The sequence below is a fragment of the Lolium perenne genome, chromosome 7 (assembly GCF_019359855.2).
Source record: "Lolium perenne isolate Kyuss_39 chromosome 7, Kyuss_2.0, whole genome shotgun sequence".
Taxonomy (NCBI): Eukaryota; Viridiplantae; Streptophyta; class Magnoliopsida; order Poales; family Poaceae; genus Lolium; species Lolium perenne.
In genome coordinates, this window is record NC_067250.2 from 68,204,410 (window position 1) to 68,228,457 (window position 24,048).

Here is a 24,048-nt window from a genome sequence, read left to right on the forward strand (position 1 = left end):
TTTTTCTCTTCCTCGGAAGCTTCGGCATCCCAGGAGCGGCGGCGCTGAATTTTGGCACTTCCGTCGAAAGGAACTATGTTGTGCTCAACGGAGTTGGCGCTTTCTTCGTGAATGTAGAGCCACTTTTGCGCCATCCTTGGACAGAATCAGGAAATTTGACGTCGAAATAGTCGACATCGTACGAACACAGATAACAACGCCACCTATGTTATAAGTGACGTTGTGGGAGCCATTGCGGCGGAGGCAGAAAATGCGTTTCCACAGAGCCCAATTGGGAGGGATTCCGAGGAAGCATTCGCAAAGTGTGATGAAAATAGAAATGTGAAGGATGGAATTGGGGGTCAATTGGTGCAATTGAATCCCATAAACAAAAAGAAGACCGCGGAGGAAATCGTGGATTGGGGTCGAGAGGCCGCGGATGAGATGATCAACAAAACTAACCCGATACTCCATTGGAGGCTTGGGGTAGCTTTCTTCGCTAGGAAAGCGGATGGCGTCCTCCTTCTTCATGAGGCCAAGCCTCTTCAGCATGTTGGTGTCTTGGTTGGAGATTTTGGATCTCTCCCACTCAAGATCCTCGGCGGCCATCTTGGATTCCGGAGTGCTGTGGCGAGTCAGACGCACGCGCGGTGGCATCAACGGCAATGACAGAGCAATGTGTGTGAGTGCGGAAGATCAGAGAAAGATTGGGCGCAGGAGAAGTTTTGCGAAGAGGAACAGGTGAGCGGCGCAAGCGAGGGGATGAACGGAGGTTGAAGAAAGGTTTATATAAGAATCGGGTGAAGCCGTGTGCCGTTGGATGAAGAAATCGTGTGGTGAGAATAGATCTTCTAGATACAAGGGTAAAAAGGTATTTTTACTGAGATAGGCGTTACTGTACGTGCGCCAGAAAAAGCGGAGGACGTGTGTCCCCCACTTGCACGACGTGTCAACGTGGTAGAAGCAATGGACCCACAGGGCAGAAAAATCACGACTATTCGAGAAGGATGAAGTAAATTTGATTAAGGGAAGAATGTCGACAAGAAAAATAAAAGAAGAGTGGCGACAGAAAGAATTATTCAATACTTCGGGAGCCTTTGATCAAATACAAGTTTTTGCCCAAATGCTCGGGGGCTACTTCGGAAAAAAGTAAATTTTCGAGTATGACAAATATAGAAATTGCGGGAGCCTACAACCAAGCACAAGTCCTTGGTTGTAGCCTCGGGGTTACTCCCATCGGGAGCGCTGTTCGCGCACCCGAGAGATAAAAAAGAGAGAAGAAGAAAAAGATCATATTGGGAAATAATGACAATATAGCGACAAGGTGGACTAAAATGTTGAGCCTCCAACCAAGCACAAGTTCTTGGTTGTAGCCTCGGGGGCTACTCCCATCGGGAACGCTGTTCGCGTGCCCGATGAAATTAACAAAGGAAAAATAGAAAAGCAAGAGAGTATATTTCGAGTTATAATTAACTCTACATATACTCCCATCGGGAGAGCAATATAAGTCATATTTGACTCGATAAAATGTGCCATTCCAACAGCCGGAAAAGCACTCGACAATATATTCTCAGAACGCCGAAGTTGCGATCAATTTCTGAATGCCGCAAATTTGCGAAGGTAAGACCCCAGATCCGTTCTGCTGGGCGTGGCATCGCCAAAGACTGCGCTCTGCTACTTTTATCCGTATCAACAGATACGAAGAAAAATCCTAACGGACGCGTTTGGTAGCCGTTAAATTCGGCGGGACTCGACAGAATGGTAAGACCTTAAGCGGCACCTGTCGAAGTTTACACCAGTATCCCGAGATCATGTCCAGGGACGTGATTTTGAAGTAGGTTTTTGCGGATTGCCACTAGAGCAGTTAACTAGTACCTGATCCGTCAGATGAACTAGCCCCAACTACCATTATCCCTGTACAATATAGAATTTTATGTGAAGAAGTATAAAAAAGTTAAAGCTTCCGAATAAAAATAAACAGTGGAGATTTTCCCTGATTCTACGATTCAAGCAAAATCTCGGGGGCTACTGACATAGGCATCCCAAATGGGCCTGCCGAAGATGGTACCCGGGGTTTACTGGAGGCCCAATACCCGAAGAATAAGAAGATTCGGGAGCCCAAGATTTACTAAGGAAAGATAGAGTTGTAATAGGAAGTGTTGTTTGTAATCTGGCGGGATGAGTTAGAAACCGTCCCGGACTCTGTAAACTTGTATAGCACGAATCCCTCGGCTCCACCTCCTATATAAAGGGGGAGTCGAGGGACGAAGAATCAATCGAATCATTGTCTGCATACCCTAGTTTTCATATTCGTCGAGTACTTTTCGGCTGAAACCTTCGAGATCTACTTACCCTCTACTTCCAACTAAACCCTAGCCTACAATCCATAGGCATTGACAAGTTGATACCTTGTCACCAAGACCAAAGCTAAAGAACTTGAGCTCAAAGAGAGAGAACTTGAGCTCATAGCAATGGCAAGGGCCAAAGAGGTGGAGCTGAAGGCGAAGGAAGTTGAGCTCAAACGCCAAGCCGAGGACAACCTCATCATGAACGCCGACTTGACCAACATGAGCGAGGCAAAGAGAGCTTGGTTCGAGAAGAGACAGAAGGAGATCCTCGAGCGCCCAAATTGAGTTAGACAATCTCAATTGTAATTTTTATATTTTTCTCAAACTATGGCACATTTTATTTGATTTATCATGCTACATTTGATAATATTTTATGCTATTTGATAATATTTTATGTTTATTATATATTCTTCTATGTTTACGAGATATTATTCTATATTTGTTAGACATTGTTTATAAGGATCTGTGGCCAGAGGACCTATTTTCCAAAGAAATAGGCCAAATGGCCAAATGGGTGGCCGCTGCGTTGGCGCAGCCTGCGACCCAAACGGACGCGCGGACGCGGGGCTCCGTCCGCGCGTCCGCTCGGGTACGCAAACGGCCCAAAACGGACGGCCCAGCGCGTCCGTTTGGGTCGCCCGGTTGGAGATGCCCTAAACGCCGCTTTAGACCGGAACGCCAAGTTTAGGGTGTTGATTTTCTGGATTTGGAGTTCAGGGTTTGATCCCAACACTACCTACGAGTTCTAGGTTTTTTTCAGACTTTACTCTTTCTTTTTCTTCTGATAGAATGAGTAGGCTGCATAGGCTGTAATATAGACCAGCACAGGGATGGCTAGATAGATGACAGTCTTGGACGTCTCCCAATCCCTTGTGCTGCCTGCTGCATGGCCGAGCATGTTTAGCAAAATTGCCGTGTGCATTGGCCAGAGTTGCAACTTGTGGTTGTGCAGCGTCTTTGGAAGGAGCAACATGACAACTACAATAGAAGCTATGAACGAAGTGGAGTTGCTATAGAAGAAAGCATGGTACCGGCTTCTGTTGATGTCGTGGAGGATTGAGTTGCCGGCAGTGTGTCCGTTGCTGTTGTCTTGCCAGAGGCCGCCTGGTGGTTTTAGACCGGTCTGATATGTCACACTTGCGGCCAAGACTCCTAGCAGCATCAGGTACTCCCGCAGGCCCTTCTCTTTTTTTTTTTCTTTAGAAAAATTTACCTCTTCATCTTGGGGAGAGGACCCATTTTCCGGATCAGAGGGCACATTGCTGCTGCTGGCTACTTGTTCAGGGGTCTTGTTTTTAATCCAGAAGATGACTACTTGCAATATTACATAGGCGAACACTGCAGCAACCAATGTTAATACATAGATGGAAGTTCGCACTGAGTAGGAGCTTCCAGCAGCATATGCACCCATGAGCCCGAACATGCCTGCCACCATGCAAACATTAGAGTGCATAGCACCGTATGCCTGGCTTGTATAGATTCGGGTTCACAAGGAGGACAATTAGAGCTACGGATGCCATGAAGCTCATCCCGTTGCAGTAAAAGAATATCCTTAACGCGGAGGGTAGTTATCTAGGAGGACCGGGAATCCTGCATGGTGTCCCAAGTTGTCATCTGCTGACCAGAAGCCACCAGGTGGGGTCAACCCAGCTTGATAAGTGAGTGCAGCAACCAAGATTGCTAAGAGCAGCAACACCTCATGCCTATTATCCAACTTGGCATCTTCTTGGTTGTTGTTGTGGTCTAATGTGAAGAAAACAATATGAATCACCACATAGATAAAGACACCTCCAACCAAGGCAAGGACGTATATGGACTATGGAGGTGCTTACATCCCTGCAACTCCCAGCAGCATATGCACCTATGAGACCGAATAAATCCAATAACATGGCTGCCTCCAGTGTATGGCACTTAAGTAGGGAACTACTCCGAACCATTGTGATGACAATTAATGACGCCACAAAAGCTGCTGATCGAGTTGCTATAGAAAAACACCTTGTACCGTGTAGGGTGCGTTGTGAGCAGTATTGGATCTCCACCCCTTATGCCCATCCTGGTCATCTGGCCAGAGGCCGCCTGGTGGATCTAGCCCAGCTTGGTATGTGATGCTCACAATGAGAGTATCAAGCAATATAACAAGATTGCGTGCTTTTACCAGTGCTTCGCTTGCCGGAGCCTCGTCGGCCCTGTTTAATGCTTTGCCAGTCTTGGCTTTTCCCGGTGCTTCGTTGGCTTCTGCTTTTCCCTGTGTGCTTCTTTGTCCCTGGTAATTTCACAGTACAGAGTTAAACATAGTCAAGTTGCAGGAAACAAAGGGGTAAGAACTAGTGCTTACATAGATGGTGGTGGATATGCTTCTCGCCTGTTATCCAACTTGGCATCTTCTTTGTCTGTGCCACTCCCAGCAGCATGTGCACCTATGGGGCCTTCTGGCTCAACAGATAGTTTCCTTATCTTTTGCAGCCATTTTGGATCTTTTGTTGTAATGGCGTTGGTAATAGCCACTTGAAGGAAGATGTATGCAACAACTGCGCCGATTAGAGAAACAACATAGATGGTGGTGTCAAGCTCCCTGCAGCTCCGAGCAGCAGTAGGCACCAACAAGGCCACAGTGCAATGGTAATGAACCCATATAATGCAATGAACCTTACAGATGGGCCTGACGGGTCAGACAGGTCAGACGGGCAAGACTAGTAAGATGGGCCAGACAGGCCAGATGGACTGTTTCGATGTACAGACGACATGCTTCACACTTGTGGTCGTGAGAATCCTCGCCTTGCTTCTCAGGGTTCTCATCTTGTTTGACAAGACCCTTCTCCTTGTTCTCAGTGTCCTCTTTCTTGTGTTTGTCCCTGTCTTTCTTCTCGGAGTAGACATAGGTGAAGAGAGCAATCACGATCTAGGCGAAGACGACAGACATTATCACTGAGGAGTAGATGGTTGTGAATGCATCACGGCAGCTCCCAGAAGCATAGGCCCCCATGAGGGCAAGTAAATTGAGAACCATGACCACCCGCAGCGCAGCAGCCCAGGGTTTACTCGTGCTGTTCTGGACGAGGGGGAGGAGCATACCACAAGTGACGCGACGAATGCCGTCACATTGCAGTAGTAGAACACGATGTAACGGTTGTAGTGGGTATCATGAAGGATCAGGCCGCCGGCAAGGTGTCCATCCTGTGTGTCCTGCCAGATTCCCCCTGGCAGGTTGAGCCCCACCGCATATGTCACCGTCGCTACCAGAGTGGCTAGCAGAAGAAGGTAGTTCCTCAGCTGGTACTCCGTTGAACCTGAAGTTTTTTTGCTGTCCGGCCCCATTCGATTGTGGGCTGCTAGTTTGTTGCTGCGAGGTACTCCGTATTTGGGTAATTGGTGGTGGAGTGGAACAGGAACAAGGCGCCTTGAGGCGGTATGAAGATGTGCTGAGTTGATCTCTTGACTTTATGGGAGCGCAGGAGCACATAGCATCTCCACACCTTTGCTTGGCATCATGTTACCTGGCATCTGCCTGTCTGGCGTGTACTACTCATGGCATGACTCCATCAATTCGTCTTGTATACATTTTTTATCCATTTGTTTTTCTCGATCTTGTATTGCAACTGAACAAACACTTCTCATTGAGGACTTGAAGTTGTCAGTGTTTACACGCTAAGTTTTAGTTGACCATGGTGCATCACATATCGGTAACTTCTTTGTCCTGAACATACTTTTCAGTCTCGATACTTGGTCCGTGTTCTATGAACTGACTGCACAGGTGCGTCGCGGTGAAATGCCTCTTGCAGGCTATGTTTCATGGAGTTTTGTGCAAGATCAATCATTCTGAGGTAGATCATAACCCCCCATGGCTTGCTGGATCTTACACATCCGTGTTTCAGTATAATACCTACCTCGGGTACATGCTACAACTCCTTGCACTTGTCTGACTTTGCAATTATCTCGTATCATTCCGTGCATCGTTGTTCACGATGCTGCTTCAACATGTTTATTTTGTTTTATGACATTGGAGTTCTCAAATACTTGCCAAGAAAGTTCCACCAAACTAAACTAGTTGAACGTCCCACTATAGGAAAAGGCCTACAGCTGCCGGCGCACCAAGTTTTGACCGCGCCGGTGATGGCCCAATACTGCCGGCGCAGCAAAAATTTAGTGCGCCGGGGATAAAGTTTGAACATGTCTGGGCCAGATCAAAAATTCAAGCTCCCCTTACCCCCGGCGCGCCTCTATGGTGGTGCGCTGGTGGTAAATAATGTACCACCGGCGCACCACCATAGAGGCGCGCCGGGGGTAATGGGAGCACAAATTTTCACTCCCCACCCCCCCCCCCCCCCAACGCCTTTTTCAGTTTTGAAAAGAATAAAGAAAATGATAGAAAGTTTAAAAAAATTAAATCCTTCGAGATGCCCATGTGTTATGCCATCTCGTTTTAATGAAAATTTGAAAACATGAATTTCGATATATTATGCAAAATGGCGTCATGTTTCGGTAAAACGGGATTTCTGGTTGCATACGATCTCCGATGAAAAAAATATTTCTATCAAAATCTATCTACGCGAAATTTCCTATCCGAATTCAACCACCTATGGTTGTTTGGATAAAAATTGGATTCGTCAAATTCAAAACAGAAATAGGACTTTTTTGAGGTTTTAGATTTTGGAGAAAAAAAATAAAAAATTACCCCCGGCGCACCACCATACTAGGTGCGCCGGCGGTAACCTTAGGTATATAAGTTGAAACCGGGGTCCTCCTCTTCCCCTTCCTCATTTCCCCCCTCTTCTCCTCTCCTCCTCTTCCTCTCTTCATGCTTCTCCTCTTCCTCTTCCTACTCTTTTCTCCTCCTCCTCTCCTCTTCCTCTAACGCCGCCTCCTCCTCCTAGGACTCGAGCTACACCGACCAAGAGCCGCCGCCGCATCCCCCTCGGCCTCAAGCTCCGACGGCCACGCCGCCTCGAGGTCCTCCTCGGCCTCGAGCTCCGATGACCACGCCGTCTGGAGCTCCTCCTCAGCCTCCGACGAGGCTGCCAACATGCCGACAACCACACTGCCGACATGCCGCCTCGAGATCCTCCTCGGCCTCAAGATCTAGATCTGTGCAAAAACAACTAGGACTCGATTGCTTGTAAAAGTGCCCCGTAAGACTTATTTTTGTTTCCTGTGCAAAAACAACTAGGACTCGATTGCTTGTAAAAGTGCCCCGTAAGACTTATTTTTGTTTCCTGGAAAACTTACTGCCGGTGCACTAGGCAGGTGCGCCGGGGATAACTCGATTTACCGCCGGCGCACTGGCAGGTGTAGCCTGTTATCACCGGCCCGTTCCCACCGGCGGGCATTAGTGCGCCGGCAGTAACCAAATTTGGTGCGCCGGCAATAGGCGTTTTCCTAGTAGTGTCCTCATCATTTGTCATGGCAAGGGACAAAACTGGAGCTCAACATAATGCAAGTTGCATGTGGTGGAGGTTTTTGATTAGAGTAATGAAGGATGAGCCGGTCTTTGTCCAATTAGTACCTCCAGTTCTGTTGTTTAATGATGCAACTTGGGTTCAGCAGAATATATATATTAACTATTCATTTACATATTTCGTGCGACTTAAATAAGATCTGAAACCTGGTCTATCTTGCTTCCAAAAACAGGTGGATTATAAGGATCTATTTTCCGTAGAGAAGTAAAATTGTGGCAAATTTTAATGTGCTGACCCAGCTTATGTAGAGAAACAAAATTGTGGCGATACTGGCTTTAATCTTTAATTGTCAAGTTCTTGGAAACTTGTTGGTTCGTAAGAAAGTACAGTTTCAAAGTGCTGATGTTCTAGTTTGATGGGACTTAAGACCTTATATAGTAACTAGTGGCAAACGATTCTCCATATTTACGAGGTTGCATGTGATGGCACCAGGACAACCTGGGATGATCATTTGCGGAAAGTGTCTTTGGTACATGATCACCAGTGCTCCCGTTTTTTTTAAAAAAAATCAAAAACATATTTCTGGGACTCAAGGAAATCTGAAATTAAATACACACGTATGTATACCCATTTCTAAGGTTAGGTAGAAATTTCAAGGAAAAATATGTTGTATTTTGTGCTATACGAAAAAGACAAATTTCTGATGAAAATGTGAGTTTTCAAACCAATACAGGCACAAATTTGTTATTTTTCTGTAGCTCAAATTACAACACAATTTCTACCAAACTTTTGCACGAGTATTGGGACATTTATATGTATTCATGTAATAAATGTTTTTTTTTCAAAACACATAAATACAATTTTCAAATATTTTAAAAAGTAGGAGCACTGGTGCTCAGGTGCACCAAATCTGCTGTCGATCATTTGTTGCATAAAGATAAGAATGAACAAAGAGATATTATGAAAACCTAGGTCAACTAGAAACATGCCTGATTTTACATGCCAGCTGTAAGATTGAAAATTGAAGTACTAGATAAAGTTCAAATGTTGAGTTTATAAAGACAACTTTGCAAACTCAAAGAGAAGAACTTCATCAAGTCGTTACAGTTTATTGCCTCGAGGTAGAAATTACGAAAATAAATGTTGGTGGGGACAAAATGGTAATCTTGGAAAGCACTATGAAAGCTGCATTCTGAATTTCTAATACAGCAGCAGGTCAATTGAGTACGGATAGGTGAGATGTTTATATCCTTCTTTGCCAAATAGCATTAGTATATTTATGCAAGCTATCCTTTAATGTGATAACAATGACAAAGAGGGCTCCTAATCTTTGAATTTATCAATCATGTAGCTGTATAACAATGTGTTGCCATATGAACCTATCGAATCCACTGGATTAAGGTTTGCACCTGAGTTGAAATATGCACTACGCTAGAAAATTGTCTTTTTTCCAAATATGCTCCAGTATACTAGAATTAGCGACTTAGAGTAATCCGTCTTGTATACATTTTTTATCCATTTGTCTTTCTCAAGCTTTGTATTGCAACTAAAAAAACATTTTTCAGCTGAGGACTTGAAATGTCAGTGTTCACACGCCAGGTTTCAGTTGATGAATATGCTGCAGTTTATTCACATCTAGGTAACTTCTTTTTCCTGCACATACTTTTCAGTTTCAATACTTGTTTTGCTATGAGAGATTTTATTTGAAAATTTGTAAAAATGCCTTAAAATATTATTTTATATTACCATTAGTCTAATCCCCAGTGCTGATGGGGAATACTCAACACTCATTAGCCTTGTCATGCCAAATGGATGTGGACATGACAATGCTTAGTTTATGTGACCAGACAAGACTTGCCTATTCTGTCCCTTCTCTAATACGAAGCTTCGTTTGAGCTCTAGCCTCTGGGAGTTGTTAATACCATGTAACTTTCTTGCATTAGCTGTATGTCAATACATTCACGTCAACTACACCCAAGTTGGAGTTAGAAATGCAGGCACCTTCATTGTCTTCTCTCTGACTAACGAGCTTCAGTGATTCATATCAACTACCATTTCTTATTCCATAATCACATAAGGAGACTAAGCTAATTCTTTGTATACTGATTTAGCTGCATTGCCAGAGGACAGTGGAACATGTCACGATGCTGACAGATGAATTATATTGTATAGGAGGGAGGCTGTTGGCGTAAGGGTTGTCTTTTTTTTTTTTGAAACGGAACCAAAAGCTTTGCCTCATCCATTAATTAAGAAAAGAGTGTCGGATTTTTAGGAAAAAACCGCCATTAATTAATAAAAGAGTGCCAAATATTTAGGACAAAACCAGGCGAAAACCTACAACAACAGGGCCAAACCTAGACACAAAACACACCCACATCCAATCCTAACAGAGATCTGAAAACCGGACCACACCCACTCAAACAGGACCGCATCCAATCAAGCCAACACAAGATACCACAAAGCGACAAGAACAGACACTCCAAACACCATACTTCAACACCGTGTCGACAAAGACAGCTCGTGAAATTGGGGCCACCCATCAATCAACTGCAGATCCAGGGTAAGCAACAACCAAGGTGACAAGAAAAATGCAAACCTCTCTAGCGACAACAGCACCAAGCACCGTTGCCAACAATCCTGACTTGGCAACCCCATCATCAATAGGAACCATATGCCCACCGAACTCAGGCGAAAGAGACACTTCAGCGTCCACAACGACACTCTTTTCAAAGCCAATTGCCTGACTCGGGGAGAAGCCACAACCCATATCTCGTGTGATTCGGACCTTAGTTCCTCTACGAAAGGAGGCATAACCACACCACCACACAATTCCAAGGCATGATCTGCATGACCGGAGCCTTGACCACCGAGCTTGTCCTAGCACGAGGAGAGAAACAACCATAAAGGCCTTCTCCGCTCAATGTCAACATTAGGCAGAACCACAACCACAAGATCGGCAGGCGTCCGGGAGAGCCTAACCAATGCGGCTTCTGCCCGCTCAAGAAATCCCCCAATCGCTAGCAGCCAGTTGTGCAAGGAGTCAACAACCTCTTGAAGAGGACGAACCTCTTCCTGACGAAACTCAACTTGCTTCTCCAAAGCGGATTGCATATTCGCTCAGGCCAAAGAGCCCACGTGAGCAGAAACAGCTGACGCCCAAGACCGACGACGCGGCACATTGGACGAGAGAGAGACCTCAACCTAGGTTTGGTGAGGAGCATGCGCTTGGCAGGGCGACAACGCGACAGGGCTGCTGACCAGCTGAGGGGACGCCAAGCGTTACAACAATCATGTGCCCGATGACCGTTCTCAAGGGATGGGAACACTGCAAAGAGCAACGCGTTGACTAGGAGCTAGGCACCTCCAACATCTCCCCTTGAGCCAGATGCGAGCAGCTGGCGGGACTGTCAGGGGTGGCGTGGGCCACGCTGCGGCATCACCTCATGCCACTCACCATGCTCGCCCACCACACACTCTACCTGCTTGCCATCAACTTTGACCACAACATCAACAACAACGTTGAAGGTCCTAGTGTTCGGCGGCGTCTGGGGACCAGTTCCTCTTTGTTGTCCTCCTCATCGTTGTCTGCAGCGGACGCCCAAGATGCAGGCCACAGCGCGGCAGCGAGGGCCACATGAGCATCCTCCATAGGCGTACCGCCATCCTGGGCAGGCCTGGCGCCGGCTCTTAGATGGCAGGGCCCGCCACACACTCCACCTGCTTGCCATCAACTTTGATCACAACATCAGCAACAACGTTGAAGGTCCTAGTATCCGGCGGCGTTTGGGGACCAGTTCCTCTTCGCCGTCCTCGTCGTCGTTACCTGCAGCGGCGCCTAAGATGCAGGCCACAGCGTGGCAGCGAGGGCCGCATGAGCATCCTCCACATGCGTGCCGCCATCCTGGGCGGGACTAGGCGCTCAGATGGCAGGGTCGGTATGTCAGGGTGGCGGGCCACCCGTCATGGCCATGGACTCGGAGCAGAGACCATTCCTCCAGCCAAGCTCCGTGGCAAGGCGGGCCTGGCCAGACCGGTGGGTGGAGGCGGCGGACAGAGTCGGCGACAGGGACCGGCGGAGGCGGCACGACCCTCGGGCTGAAGCTTAAGGAGCAGCATCGGGATGGTCAGAGCACGGCCACCGCGGCCCCGTGCAGCAGCACATGACTTTAGAGGGGAAAGAGAGGAGACGTGGAGGAGAAGCCGGATCCGGTTTCGGTGGCGGGAGAGGAGGCCGGAGCGAGGAAATCAGGTTGGCGGCGGCGCCAGACTACCCCTCGCCATGGTCGCCAGAGCACGCGTCTTACCTTTCAATGATAGTGCTGAAGATGATTATCTGGCGTAAAGCTTGTCATAAGCTGGCATTTGAGATGGTTTTGAGATGGAACGTGTCTTGGGAAGTGAATTGGTCTATGTTCGATGAACAACCCTCATTAGTAGAAAAAAGGGGCTTCCGTCCAGACCTTTAGTATCGGTTTGCTTACGAACCGGTACTAAAGGGTGCATTAGTACTGGTTGCACTGTCCAGACCTTTAGTACCAGTTCAAAAAGGACCTTTAGTCCTGCTCCCCACGCACCCCCCCGTGGATCGCCTTTTTCAACATTGTAAAATAGAAAAGAAAATGATATAAAATTCAAAAAATAAAATGTTTTTAGATTCTTGTATGTTATGCAACCTACTATTAGGGAAAATTAACAAATTCGAATTTTAACTTTTTTTGCAAAAAGGTTTGAAAAATGGTAAAACCGCATTAACTTTTGCATACGTCGTCGGAAAAATACGTGTAATATATCAAAATCATCGTGGGAAAAAGTTACATCCGGGGTTTACCCGGTTAGCCAATTTTTAGATTCTCAAAATTCCAAATGAAAATATGAAAGCAGGAAGATTTTAGTTTTTTTCCAGAAATTTAGAATTTTATATATTTTAAATTTTTTTATAATTAATAATTATAAGATTTTTTGAATCCCAGAATATTACTATTACTTTTAGCAAATTATAATATTTTCAAATTTTCAGGTTTTAGCTTTGGCAAAAAAAATATTAATAATTTAAAAAATAATTAAAAATAATACAAATTTAAAAAAGTTAATTTTATTTATTTATTCAACATTATTATTACATCATTACTTTTGTTTATTAAAAAATTATTTGGAATTTAAACAATAAAAAAGTGTGACATCAACCAACATGTTAATATGATTGATATGATACTACTATCAACAACATGCGCGTGAAGCACTTGGAAGTGGAACGGAAAGGAACTCGGAAGTTAAACGTGCTAGTGCTGGAGTAGTGTGAGGATGGGTGACCGACCGGGAAGTTTGACCACCGGTAAGTAATTTGACTAGAGATTAAGTGTAGTTAGAGACTAACGGAAATACTAGAAATTATGAAAAAAAAGTGAAAAATAAAAAATAAAAGAGGGAGTGAAAAATAATTAGAAAAAAATGGATTAAAAAAAATAAACGAAATAGCCTTTAGTACCGGTTCGTGTTACGAGGTTCGTAAGGAACCGGTACTAAAGGTGGGAGGCCTTTAGTACCGAATCTTTAGTACGGAACTAAAGGCCTTTGGAACCGGTACTAAAGGGGGTTTCTCTACTAGTGCCTGGATGGACTACATGGCGGGTTTCAGTTAAATGCTTCTTGTAGGTTATGCTTTTATGGAGTCTTGTGCAAGGTCAGTCATTCTGAAAGTGCAGATAATAATCCCCATGGGCTTGCTGGATCATGCACATTTATAATACCTACCTTAGGTACAGCTACGCACCTTCAACATGTTTCTTTTGTTTAATGACATTTTAATTTCTTAAATACTTGCAAGAAAATTCCACCAAAGTAAGGTAGTTGAAGGTCCTCATCATTTGTTCTTGCATGGGACAAAACTGGATCACAAAATAATGCAAGTTGCATGTGGTGGAAATTCCCATTGCCGTGATGAAGAATGAGCCGGTCTTTGTCCCATTAGTACCTCCAGTTCTGTTATTTAATAGTGCAACTTGGGTTCATCAGGATTTGTGCTACCTATATTGCTTCTCAAAACAACTGGGTTAGAAAGATTCGTCTTCTGTGAGAGACAAGAAAACAAACTTTTGGGGCAACTATTAGTGTGCTGACCAGTTATGTGGAGAAACAAATATCGGAGAGGTTGAGAACCACTTATGTGCAAAGTTGAGCCATAGAACAATTCTGGCTTTAGTCTTTAATTGTCAAGTTCATGCAACGTAAGAAAGTACTGTTTTCACACTATCCATGTTCTCGTTTGACGAGACTTGAGAGTTGAGACCATAAATAGCAACTAGTGGCAAATGATTCTCGATATCTACCAGGTTGCATGCAATGGCACCAGGACATCAGGATGATCGTTTCTTTTTCTTCGATTGACTGAAAGGGATGATCATTTCTTGCATAAAGATTAGGCTGAACATACAGTTAGATCATGAAAAAACTAGGTCAACTAGCCTGATTTTACACGGTGATAAGATTGAAAATTGAAGTACTAGATGAAGTTAAGTGTCACAGTCTTCAATGACAACTTCTGCAAACTGCGAAGATAAGAACTTTGTTAAGTCTTTGTAGTTTATGTCCTCAAGGTAGAAACTACGAAAATAAATGTTTTAGAGGACAAGGTAGGAATCTTGGAAAACACTATGAAAGCTGCCTTCTGAATTTCTAATGCAACAGCCAAGGTCAATTGACTGCGGACCAGGTCAGATGTACATATATCTTCTGCCAAATTGTATTGTTATATTTCTACAACCAATACTTTTATGTGTTAACAATGACAAAGAGTGCTCCTAATCTTTGGAATCGTCAATCATGTAGTTGTAGAACAATGTCTTGCCATGTGAACCTACTGCAGACACTGGATTCAGGTTTACACCTGAGTCGAGATATGCGGTAGGCAAAAAATCCCTTTTATTCAATATGCTCAAACATACTGCATCAGGGATTTGGAGTAATCCAGTTACATCAAGTGAAGTACATATCTAGAAACTGGGAGGAATAGAGCATAGGAACTGTGAACAAGCTGAGCACCAGAAAATCTCGAACAGGGGCCCAAAAAATTAGGAGAAAGAAACCGTAAGAAATAAATATACAAAAAGAGCAACTGCCTTGGATTTTGGCTAGTATATCTGTAGAGGAATTACATCCACTACTTTACATGAACATAGCAGCAGATCACACTGATAATCAAGGTAGCGAGCACATAGCTATGGCCCCGTTTCATACTAACTGAATCCCCCCGTTCGTCTGCTCCTGTGACTGTAGAGCACACTGAGCACACTGAGCACATTGTGTCTGAAATCCCCGGTTCGTCTGCTCCGGTGACTGAGAGGCATCGACATGAACGCTGCTACTCTGTTGCTGATGTGGACATGACAATGCCAGTATTATATGGATTGCAACGTAGGCCAGTACGGCGGCGATCAGTGCGACAACATACATTGACGTCTTCCACCCCCTGCTGGAGCCGGCTGCATATGCCCCTAGGAGAGCAAGCAAATCCAGGAAAATCGCCGTGGTCATGACCTTGAGCGACAGAACCTTCTTGTCCCGCCACTGTTCTGGTAGTAGCAACAGCACGATGACAACAATGGACGCCACAAAGGAGGCGGAGTTGCTGTAGAAGAAAGCAAGGTACCGGGGCCTCCTGTTGTCGTGCAGGACCGGGTTGCCTGCACGGTACCAATCACTGTCGGTCTGCCAAGATCCCCCAGGTGGACTCAGACCAGCCTGGTAGGTGACACTCGCCACAAGGATTCCTAGGAGCATCAGGTATTTGCGCTTGGCATGCTTCTCCTTTGCTTCTTCGCTCTTCTTCTTTTCCTCCTCCGTCTCACCATCTCTCTTCTTCTTTTTCTCCCGCTGACTGCCTGTGTCATCTCTCTTCTCACCCAAGAACAATGGGATCATTGCAACTATAACGAAGATGACCGCAGCCATCAGGACGAAGATGTAGATGGATGTTTTGAGATGCTGAGTGCTTCCGGCAGCATAGGCCCCCATCAGACAAAACATGCCCGCTGCCGTGCAAATAGCGAGCGCATAGCTTCGTATGGCCGGCCTGTATAGATGCCGGTTCACGAGCAGTATGATGAGGGCCATGGACAACATGAAGCTCACCGAGTTGCAGTAGAAAAAGGCTGTGTAACGGCGGGTAGAGTTGTATAAGAGGACCGGGTCACCTGCATAGTGGCCGCTGGATCCACCGTCGTCCTCGAGCCGGAAGCCGCCTGGAGGGGTCAACCCGGCTTGGTAAGTGATAGTCGCAGCCAAGACAGCGAAGAGGAGCAGCCCCTTGCGCCTCTTCTCCACCAAGTCCATTTCCTCTTGAGTTATGGTGTCTGCATGGTTCAACGTGAAGAAGACGACATGGATCACCACATAGACCAGGACAGCACCTGCCAATGCCATGGCGTAAATGGAGCTGCTTACGTCCCGGCAGCTCCCGGCGGCGTAGGCACCGATAAGGCCAAACAAGTCCAGTATCATGGCTGCCTCCAGCACGTGGGTCTTACGAAGCTGTTTGCTCTGGACCAAGATGATGGCGACCAAGGATGCCACGAAGGCGATGGAGTTGCAGTAGAAGAAGGCCTTGAACCGCCTAGCGTTCGTCGTCAGCAGGATCGGGTCGCCAGCCATGTGGCCATCCCTATTATCCGGCCAAACGCCACCTGGCGGGCTTAGCCCCGCCTGGTAAGTGATGGTTGCCGCCAGAGTGGCCAGCAATAGAACAAGTGAGCTAGCCTTGTCCGCTGCCTTCCTAGTAATTGAAGAGGAACAGGTGTCAGTTGCAATTTGCAAACGGGGATCTGGTGCGGAGGAGGAGGAACAAGAGAAGAATAAGAAGTTACTGTAGTTACCTGTCATTATCGCTCCCCTGAGTTTTTGCTTCCAACTTTCCCGACACCCAACCATGGAGTTGTTCGATTTCCTCCCAGAAGCAAATTTTCCGTACGGTTTGGCTCCAACCTTTGGCAACTGCAACTTGGAGGAGTATAATGAATACCAGCACGGCACCAACCAGGCTGGAGACATAGACTGTGGTGTCGGTCTCCCTGCAGCTGCCAGCAGTGTACGCGCCGACGAGGCTGATCAGCGCGGCGGTGATGCAGCCGTATGCCAGATATAAGCGAGGCTTCCTGGTGTCGAGAAGCACCACGATGATGAGCAGCGATGCGACGAACGATGTGGTGTTGCAGTACAGGAACACCGTCAGGCGCGCCCCGTGGCTATCCTTGAGGATAGCATGGCCCGGGCTGTGGCCGCTTCCAGCGTCCCAGAAGCCACCCGGCGTGCTCATCCCGGCAACGTAGGTGATGCTCACCGCAAACGTCGCGAGCAGCATCAGTACTTTCCGGAGCCGTTTCTCGTCGGTTGCGGTAGCAGGGTCCTGTGAGTATCGGCGCGGATCTGACGAGACCAGTGCGGTAGCGCGGTTCTCGTCGGCTGCGGTAGCGGGGTCCTGTGAGTAGCGGTGCAGATCCGACGAGACCGGTGCGGTAGCACGGTTCTTGTTGGCTGCGGTAGCGGGGACCTCTGGATCCGCCGAGAACCATGCCACCCCCATCTGGACAACGAGGCAGGCGACGGCGATACCCACCAGCACCAAGGAGTAGATGGTGGTGACCTTGTCCCGGCAGGTGCCAGCGGCGTAGGCCCCCATTAAGCTCAGCAGGTCCAGCACCATGAAAGCCTGTAGCGGCCTGACGTTGATCAAGTAGTTCTTCTTCTCATGCAGGAGGGCGAGGGAGAGGACGAGGACGATGACCACGAGCGACGACGCGAACGCGGTGGCGTTGCAGTAGTAGAACGACAGGTACCGGCGGGGGTTGGTTGCCCGGATGATGGAGTCGCCGGCGAGGCGGTCCATGGAGGTGTCTGTCTCCTGCCAGACACCGCCTGGCGGGCTGAACGCCGCCGCATACGTCACCGTCGCCACCAGCGTCGCCAACAGCAGGATATACTTGTTCAGGTCCAGCATGAGCTTGTCGCTCTTGATCAGCTCCCCCTTCTCATCGTTTTGGCCGTTGTCGCGTGTTGCTGCCTGCTCGGCCATTTGCACAGCAAAAATAGATATGGTGCTTCAGGAAACTCTCGAAGATCTCTCGACATATAAGCTCACCCGGCAGGTTAGTTCCAGCGTGACAGACTGGCAAAACTTCATGGAGTAAATATGACTTTTCGTTGATATCATCATATGCTTTGGCTTCCATTAGAATACGACCATCGCAAGAGATGACAAGGTCACCACTAATCCCCTTGTCTCCATTAACATATCTAGATGCCTTCCCTATCGGTTCAGATGAACTGGCGCCAACAACAGGACAGGCCATATGTTTAAACTAGTGTATTTGTTTAAAAGACCAGGACTAGTAAAGCGATTTTTGGAACATGGGTACTGCGAAACCCGATTAAACTTAGTCCAAGAGTTACGTAGTTACTAGTAAAGACCAGGCTGTTGTGCATCTTTCACCCAACAGGAAACCCTAGCTCCTAGCGTCGTCCCCGCGGGCGACCTGGGGGCTCCCTGGCGGCGCCCCTCCCGAGCCCTCCCCCTCCCTTCCCCCTCCTCCTCGCCGCCGCCAGAAGGCGTCGCCGGGCAAAGCCCGCGTGGCGTCGGCGGCGGCGGGGCTCCTCTGCTCCCTCGCACGGTGGCGGCGGCGCGGGTCTTCGTGGCCGGTGAGGGCGTCGTGCGGGTAGGGCGCGGCGGCGAGGTTGCCCCGCAACAGCCGCGGCTACTACGTGGCTCCGGCGTGCTCGCGGCGGCGACGGTTCTCCGGCGCGGCCTTCTGCGGGCGACGCGAGCTTGGTGGTGCGGCGGGCCGGTGGAGTCTGTGAGCGTCGCGGTTGAGGCCTGGTGCGGCAGGGCGCGGCCGGCGGCGGCGTCCGCCCTCCCCGTCACGGAGGTCCATGGCGAGGTGCTGGGTAGTGCGGCCAGATCTCATGCTGGTCGTCTCGAGTCGGGCCGAGGCAGGGGCCTGCGCCCCATTCGAGCCCACCTACCTCCGCCCCAGATCTGAGGGCTCCCGCAGCCTTGGGGGCTGCTGGTTGCCGATCTGGATGGTGGTGATCTCCTGGTGCAGCGGCGGTGCGGCGGCGATGCGGCTATGGTTTTGGTTGGGCTCTCTGGCCGCCGCGCTTGCGGGCCAGGGCAGGGGCCCTGGGCTTTGACCCATTCCATCTCCAGTTTCGGCGTGCTCGGCAGCCATGGGGGCTGTCGGTTTGCAGCTCTGGTTTCTTGCGTGGCGGCGTTTCCCGTCTCCTCTCTCGTTCGTCGGTACTCTGAGCTGGGACGCCGGGGCGGCGGCCCTGGAAGGTGGGAGTCATGTTGGTTGGCGGGCGAGCCAATGACTCTGGTGCTGGCTGGTGACCACGGCCGTGAGGGCGGCGTGGTGGTTGGCGAGTTGAGTGTTGTGGGGTAGAGGGGGGTGATCTTGCCAAAGGGAAACCTTTGCCCCTTGGGGCCACGATGGCAGCATCCGCGGACGGCGTTCCCTTGCTGAAGGCGCCGTGAGGCAAATCTTCGTCCTCCTACTTCCTCCGGGTGAAAATCCAAGATCCTCGGATCGGGCGGTGGCGGCACTCCGGTGTCGTACTCTTCTTGAAGACACTGTCTTGGAGCCCACAGCACAAGGCTCACCGAAGGTTACGACGGAGGTGATTCTTCGGCGATCTTCGGCAAGGCTTCCTTCGTGCCCTTCCCTTGTCGAGCTTCCTTGGCGCTGCTGTTCGGTTTGTGAGCATCGTGGGTCGGTCCCTGGTGGTGGTCGGCCTCTGGTGGCGTTTCTGCGACGGAGGAGTGTTGTTGAGGCGCGCGTGAAAAATGGCTCGCTCTCGAGTGAGCTCCGGCCCGACACTGTAGACTCCGGCTCTTCTCCGAGTCCTCGTAGGCGCGTTGGCTGAGCATGTTGGTCACGCTTCCGGTTGTAGCTTCTTCGGTAGTTCGTGTGGGTGTGTGGTGTCGTTCTGTAAGCTGGGTTCAGCACTTTGTACCGTTCTCGCCGTTGTTGGCTTTGTTAATTCAAAGTCGGGCACTTCAGTGCCTATTATCTAAAAAAACGTAGTTGTCCGACCTTCTGAGTTACAGGAAAATAGTGCGCGGTTGAGTTTCCTTTGTACTATTCATTTGAAACTTGTCATTTTTCCCCAAGCTACATATTTTCAAATTTGAGTATGAAAAATGGCACGCACATACATAAGTGTATCCTCTACGCGCAAAAATTTTTGTTCGGAATTTTTTAAGCTCTATTTTTGAAAAAAAAAAGGTTCCAGTGGACCAGGTTCACTGGAACAATAGGTTCCAGTGGACCAGGTTCATTTGTGTATTTTCGGGGGACTAGACTAACTCTGTGATTAATCTGTGATGATGGAGGACCGCGGTGGGCGAGAATTGTTAAACCATGGTTGTTGTTGTTGTTTTAGCAGCAACATCTGTTCCTACCTAATGCCATGTCATAGTTTTTGGATCCAGTGTAGATTTTCTATCTTTCAACTTAAGTACTTAACCAGATTCGAACTCCATTGTGTCTTGGTAGATAAAAAAAAGAACACGCCGGGCTGCCGCTGGAAGGCATATGACTGCGTCGTGGAGCTGCTGTCTCTGGCATGCTCGTCTTGCTATAGATAAGTAGATGATGATATAAAATGGTTAAGTCTTTTGGGGTCACGTAAACTATGCAATTCTCTAGTCCAAACACGGCTGGACCCAGCATGTGACGGGACAACATTCGAAATGGAGCATTGACTAATCCATCTTTGTCCTTCTACACTCTGGATGATGCTAATCTTAAGATTGTTTCACCGTATAGGTTGCCGTTGGAAACAGCCTCAACAAACATACATGACACCTATATCTCTCTCGGATGCTCCTATAAAATGCTCGTCTCTTGGTGTGTCGTAAACTAATATTTTCCGAAGTTCACACACGGACGCACCTGGCATGTGACCTGGGTACAACGGCATGGATTGTTGACAATTCCCTGCGACATCCTGGATGGTGCCAATGTTAATTAACATCCTTCAACCAACGTTGCTGTTGGAATAGCCTAACAGAAGTATATAACTTGCTGGCACTTGATGGCAGAAGGCTGATGTCAATATAAAAAATACATCACATCATTCATATATGACCCTGACCGCCCTAGCTTTGGAAACTGCCTCCGGGTCGCACGCGCGGGCGGCTCCGGGGCGATCGCATCTCCAGCCAAAGAAGACTCCAGATCGGGCCTTCTTGGCCGTCGCGGCCGCCGGCGCCGGCGACCGTGGCGGCGCCCTGGCCGGCGAAGACGGCGAGGGGTGGGCGGCGCTCTCCTGGCTTCTTCTCTTCGCGCGGGGAGGCGGAGCAAGGGGAGAGCGCATGGATTGGTGCTCGGGCCGGTGTGGGGGCAGTTTGCAGCGATGGAGGGGCGATCTTAGGCGGCGACGCGCGGCGGCGCGAGCGGCGGATGGAGGAGGTCTAGGCCCTTGGGCCGATGGACTCCGGCTGATGCCCTCTGGCCAAGGCCGACTCTGCCTGCTCTGGTCGTCTTCTCCGCCGCAGCACCACTCGTCCTCGTGCGGGCTTGGCGGCCAGGGTCGCCTTCGCTACCGTTTCGGTGTGAAGGGCGGCCGGGATGGCCGTTGCGTGGGGGCTCGGCCTGAATAAAGGCGGCGGTCCTAGGGCCTCTCTTGCGTGAAGATGAGGACCTACCGGAGGCCTGGCCTCGTGATCTGGCCGGAGGGTTGAGTTCCGGAAGGCTCCACCGGCGAATGTAACAGTGCTTTGCCTGGAGTTTGCTGGATCGGAGGTATTCGGTCGTGCGCACCCATGCGTTTATTCCGACCGTTTGGTTCTGGAGGGAGCGGCGCGAAGCTCTTTTTCTGTGTTGACATCAAGTGACTATGGATCCATGATGAAAGTCGGAAGAAGAGAATTTCATGAAGGCCGGAGGGGAGGACTAGCTAAGGGAGGTTCAAGTCTCCGCGTTGTTGAGGGGCTTGCTTGGTGTCCGAACTTCACATCAGCGGTATGAAAGTGGGGGCGACAACACATGTGAAGCGCAGAGTCCTACCTTTCAGGGTGAAAACCCAAGGTCTGGCCTTAACTGGTTGTGCCTGGCAGTGACCTTGGTGGAGGCATTGTTTTGAGAGTGGGGACTATCTTCAGGGTGAAAACCTAAGATCTTTGATCAGGCGACGACAGTGTTGGAGCTATGTTCCCTTCTTGGAGGCGTCGTTTTTTGGAGAGTCTGCAATTCAGGTGTTGTCATGGTGGTGGGTGTATTGCTGTTGTTAGGTCCGTGATACTGTAGCGGGACTTTTGTTTCTTAGTTTTCTTTTTCTTTTTTTGGCTGTGTGCATCCGTAGTGCCATTAGGGTGGTGCGTTGTTGCAGAGGCTGGGTGTAATTGGTATCTCTCGATATTAATATATTCCCTTTTATCGAAAAATATGACGATATTGATTTGATATTATAGATGTCAATAGTTATTTTCATAAAAATACATTGCATCATTTTTATATAGCCGTTGCATCTGGCATATGACCTGCGGACACCTCCATCCCTGCGACACCCTGGATGATGGGAACGTTAAGTTCTTTCACAAAGGTTGCCATCAAAACAGCCCCCCTCAACAGAAGTACTATCTTGCTGGCACTTGATAATTGTTTGGCACAAGGCTGAAGAAGTACAACATCCATTTTTTAGAAGGCGTACAGTTTTTAAGTCAAGCAATGTAAAATGTGACCAAGCTTGTAGAAACAATTATTGACAGATATAACAATATATTGATACAATATGAAAATCCATCGCCTGATATATATAATGATACTATTGATTTTTCATTGTAGGTGTCAATATTTTTTAGAAATTGGTTGAACTTTATATTATTGACTTTGACTAATATTTATACGTCTCCGAGCTCATAGGTGGAGGGGCCGCATGCTGAGTGATCTCGTGAGCGTGGAGAAGTGAAGTCCTGGTCTCGGCGGGAGAAATGGCTGTCTATGGCCACTACCGAGCCGTCCTTGCGAGCGTTGTGGACATGGAAGTGAATAGGAGACCACAAGGGACTTCTCCATTTCTTTTTCTTGTACGATTGATCTTCAGCAGTGCGGTGCATATCGATATGAGTGGATGGATGATCCCCTCTTAGTCGTCATGCCAACTGCTGGCAAGGCATGAAAGAATTGAAAGAACATGCTTGTGTCGGAGTTCGTGCAACTCCAGGTTAGTCCCCTTTAAGAACACTACGAGAGAGCTGATTTTTTGGGGCACTTTAAAGTGCCCCTATAAATTGAAAAAATGCCTCTAATTATTTTTAGAGACACTAAAAAAAGTGCCCAATTAAAACATGTTGCTAAAAATTATAGCCGCACTTCAAAAAAAAGTGCCTCTAAAAATATTTTAGAGGCACTTCTATGAATGCCCCAAAATATTTTTAGAGGCACTTCTATGAATGCCTCTATATATTTTTAGAGGCACTTTAGCAATAGTGTGCCTTTATATATCTTTAGACGCACTTTGGCATAGTGTCCTTATATATCTTTAGATGCACTTTGGCATAGTGCCTCTAAATATATTTAGACGCACTTTGCCATAGTGCCTCTAAAGATATTTAGATAGGAAGCCGCGCGCTTGCCCACCTAATGGCGGGCAAGCAAATATAATAAACATTTTAGAAACAGTTAAATTATGGTAGCACAATTAAATAATATAATAGGCAGTAAATGGTTTACAGATAATTGCATAATCATGACACCATGAGCTAAATATTCATACCATAAAGTGCCTTATATATATTGATATACTAAAGAAAACAATTATATTACAAATAAGAACCAGCATGAGAGGCATGTTCCCTCTCAGAGCAATGACCCTCTTTGCGATGTCAGATGCGTTGGTGGCCTTGCGAACAAGTTTCACTTTAGAAACACCGACAAGCTGACATGAGATGGCTTCCTCATTCTCCTCAAGGATAAAGAAAAGGCACCATAAACCTACTGCATTTTCATTTAGACAATGGGTTAGCTTCGCTATGCAAACCAATTGTGAAGTTCGCCTGTGCGGTGTAAATCGAAGTAATCGGTCTCCATCAACTCTCACTTCGAGGTAAAGTTGCAGAAACAATGTCATTACATCCAAAACAAATGATACCGGCAAAAAGTTCAGCCTAACCTCTTATGAGACAAACAATTTATGTTTAATAGTCTGTTGGTACGTTTTCCGTTCCTTGAAAAATGAATATCCAATGTATTTACAGCTAGGGGTGTAAAATCATGATATGAATGGGATGCAGAATTAACCTACTACTCACTCACACATGATTTAGTCTATATTTGTAT

The 24,048-nt window shown here is 47.7% G+C and overlaps 1 protein-coding gene, 1 long non-coding RNA gene and 1 pseudogene across 2 annotated transcripts; 1 reads left to right on the plus strand and 2 right to left on the minus strand.

Annotated features, from left to right (window-relative positions):
• Positions 1 to 3,090: 3,090 nt before the first annotated feature.
• Positions 3,091 to 5,642, minus strand: LOC127315947 (uncharacterized; annotated as a pseudogene).
• A 395-nt stretch (positions 5,643 to 6,037) lies between these two features.
• On the plus strand, positions 6,038 to 22,992 carry LOC139834127 (uncharacterized). Its single transcript, XR_011749503.1, has 3 exons — positions 6,038 to 6,148; positions 9,286 to 9,359; positions 22,633 to 22,992. It is a non-coding gene; the product is annotated as an uncharacterized lncRNA (long non-coding RNA).
• LOC127315946 (uncharacterized) lies at positions 14,948 to 18,936 on the minus strand. The gene is made up of 4 exons (XM_051346378.1): positions 18,731 to 18,936; positions 17,878 to 18,034; positions 16,588 to 17,771; positions 14,948 to 16,487 (listed from the first exon to the last, which is right to left on the minus strand). The coding sequence occupies exons 1-4, from the start codon at positions 18,934 to 18,936 to the stop codon at positions 14,948 to 14,950; spliced, it is 3,087 nt and encodes a 1,028-aa protein (XP_051202338.1).
• Positions 22,993 to 24,048: the final 1,056 nt, after the last annotated feature.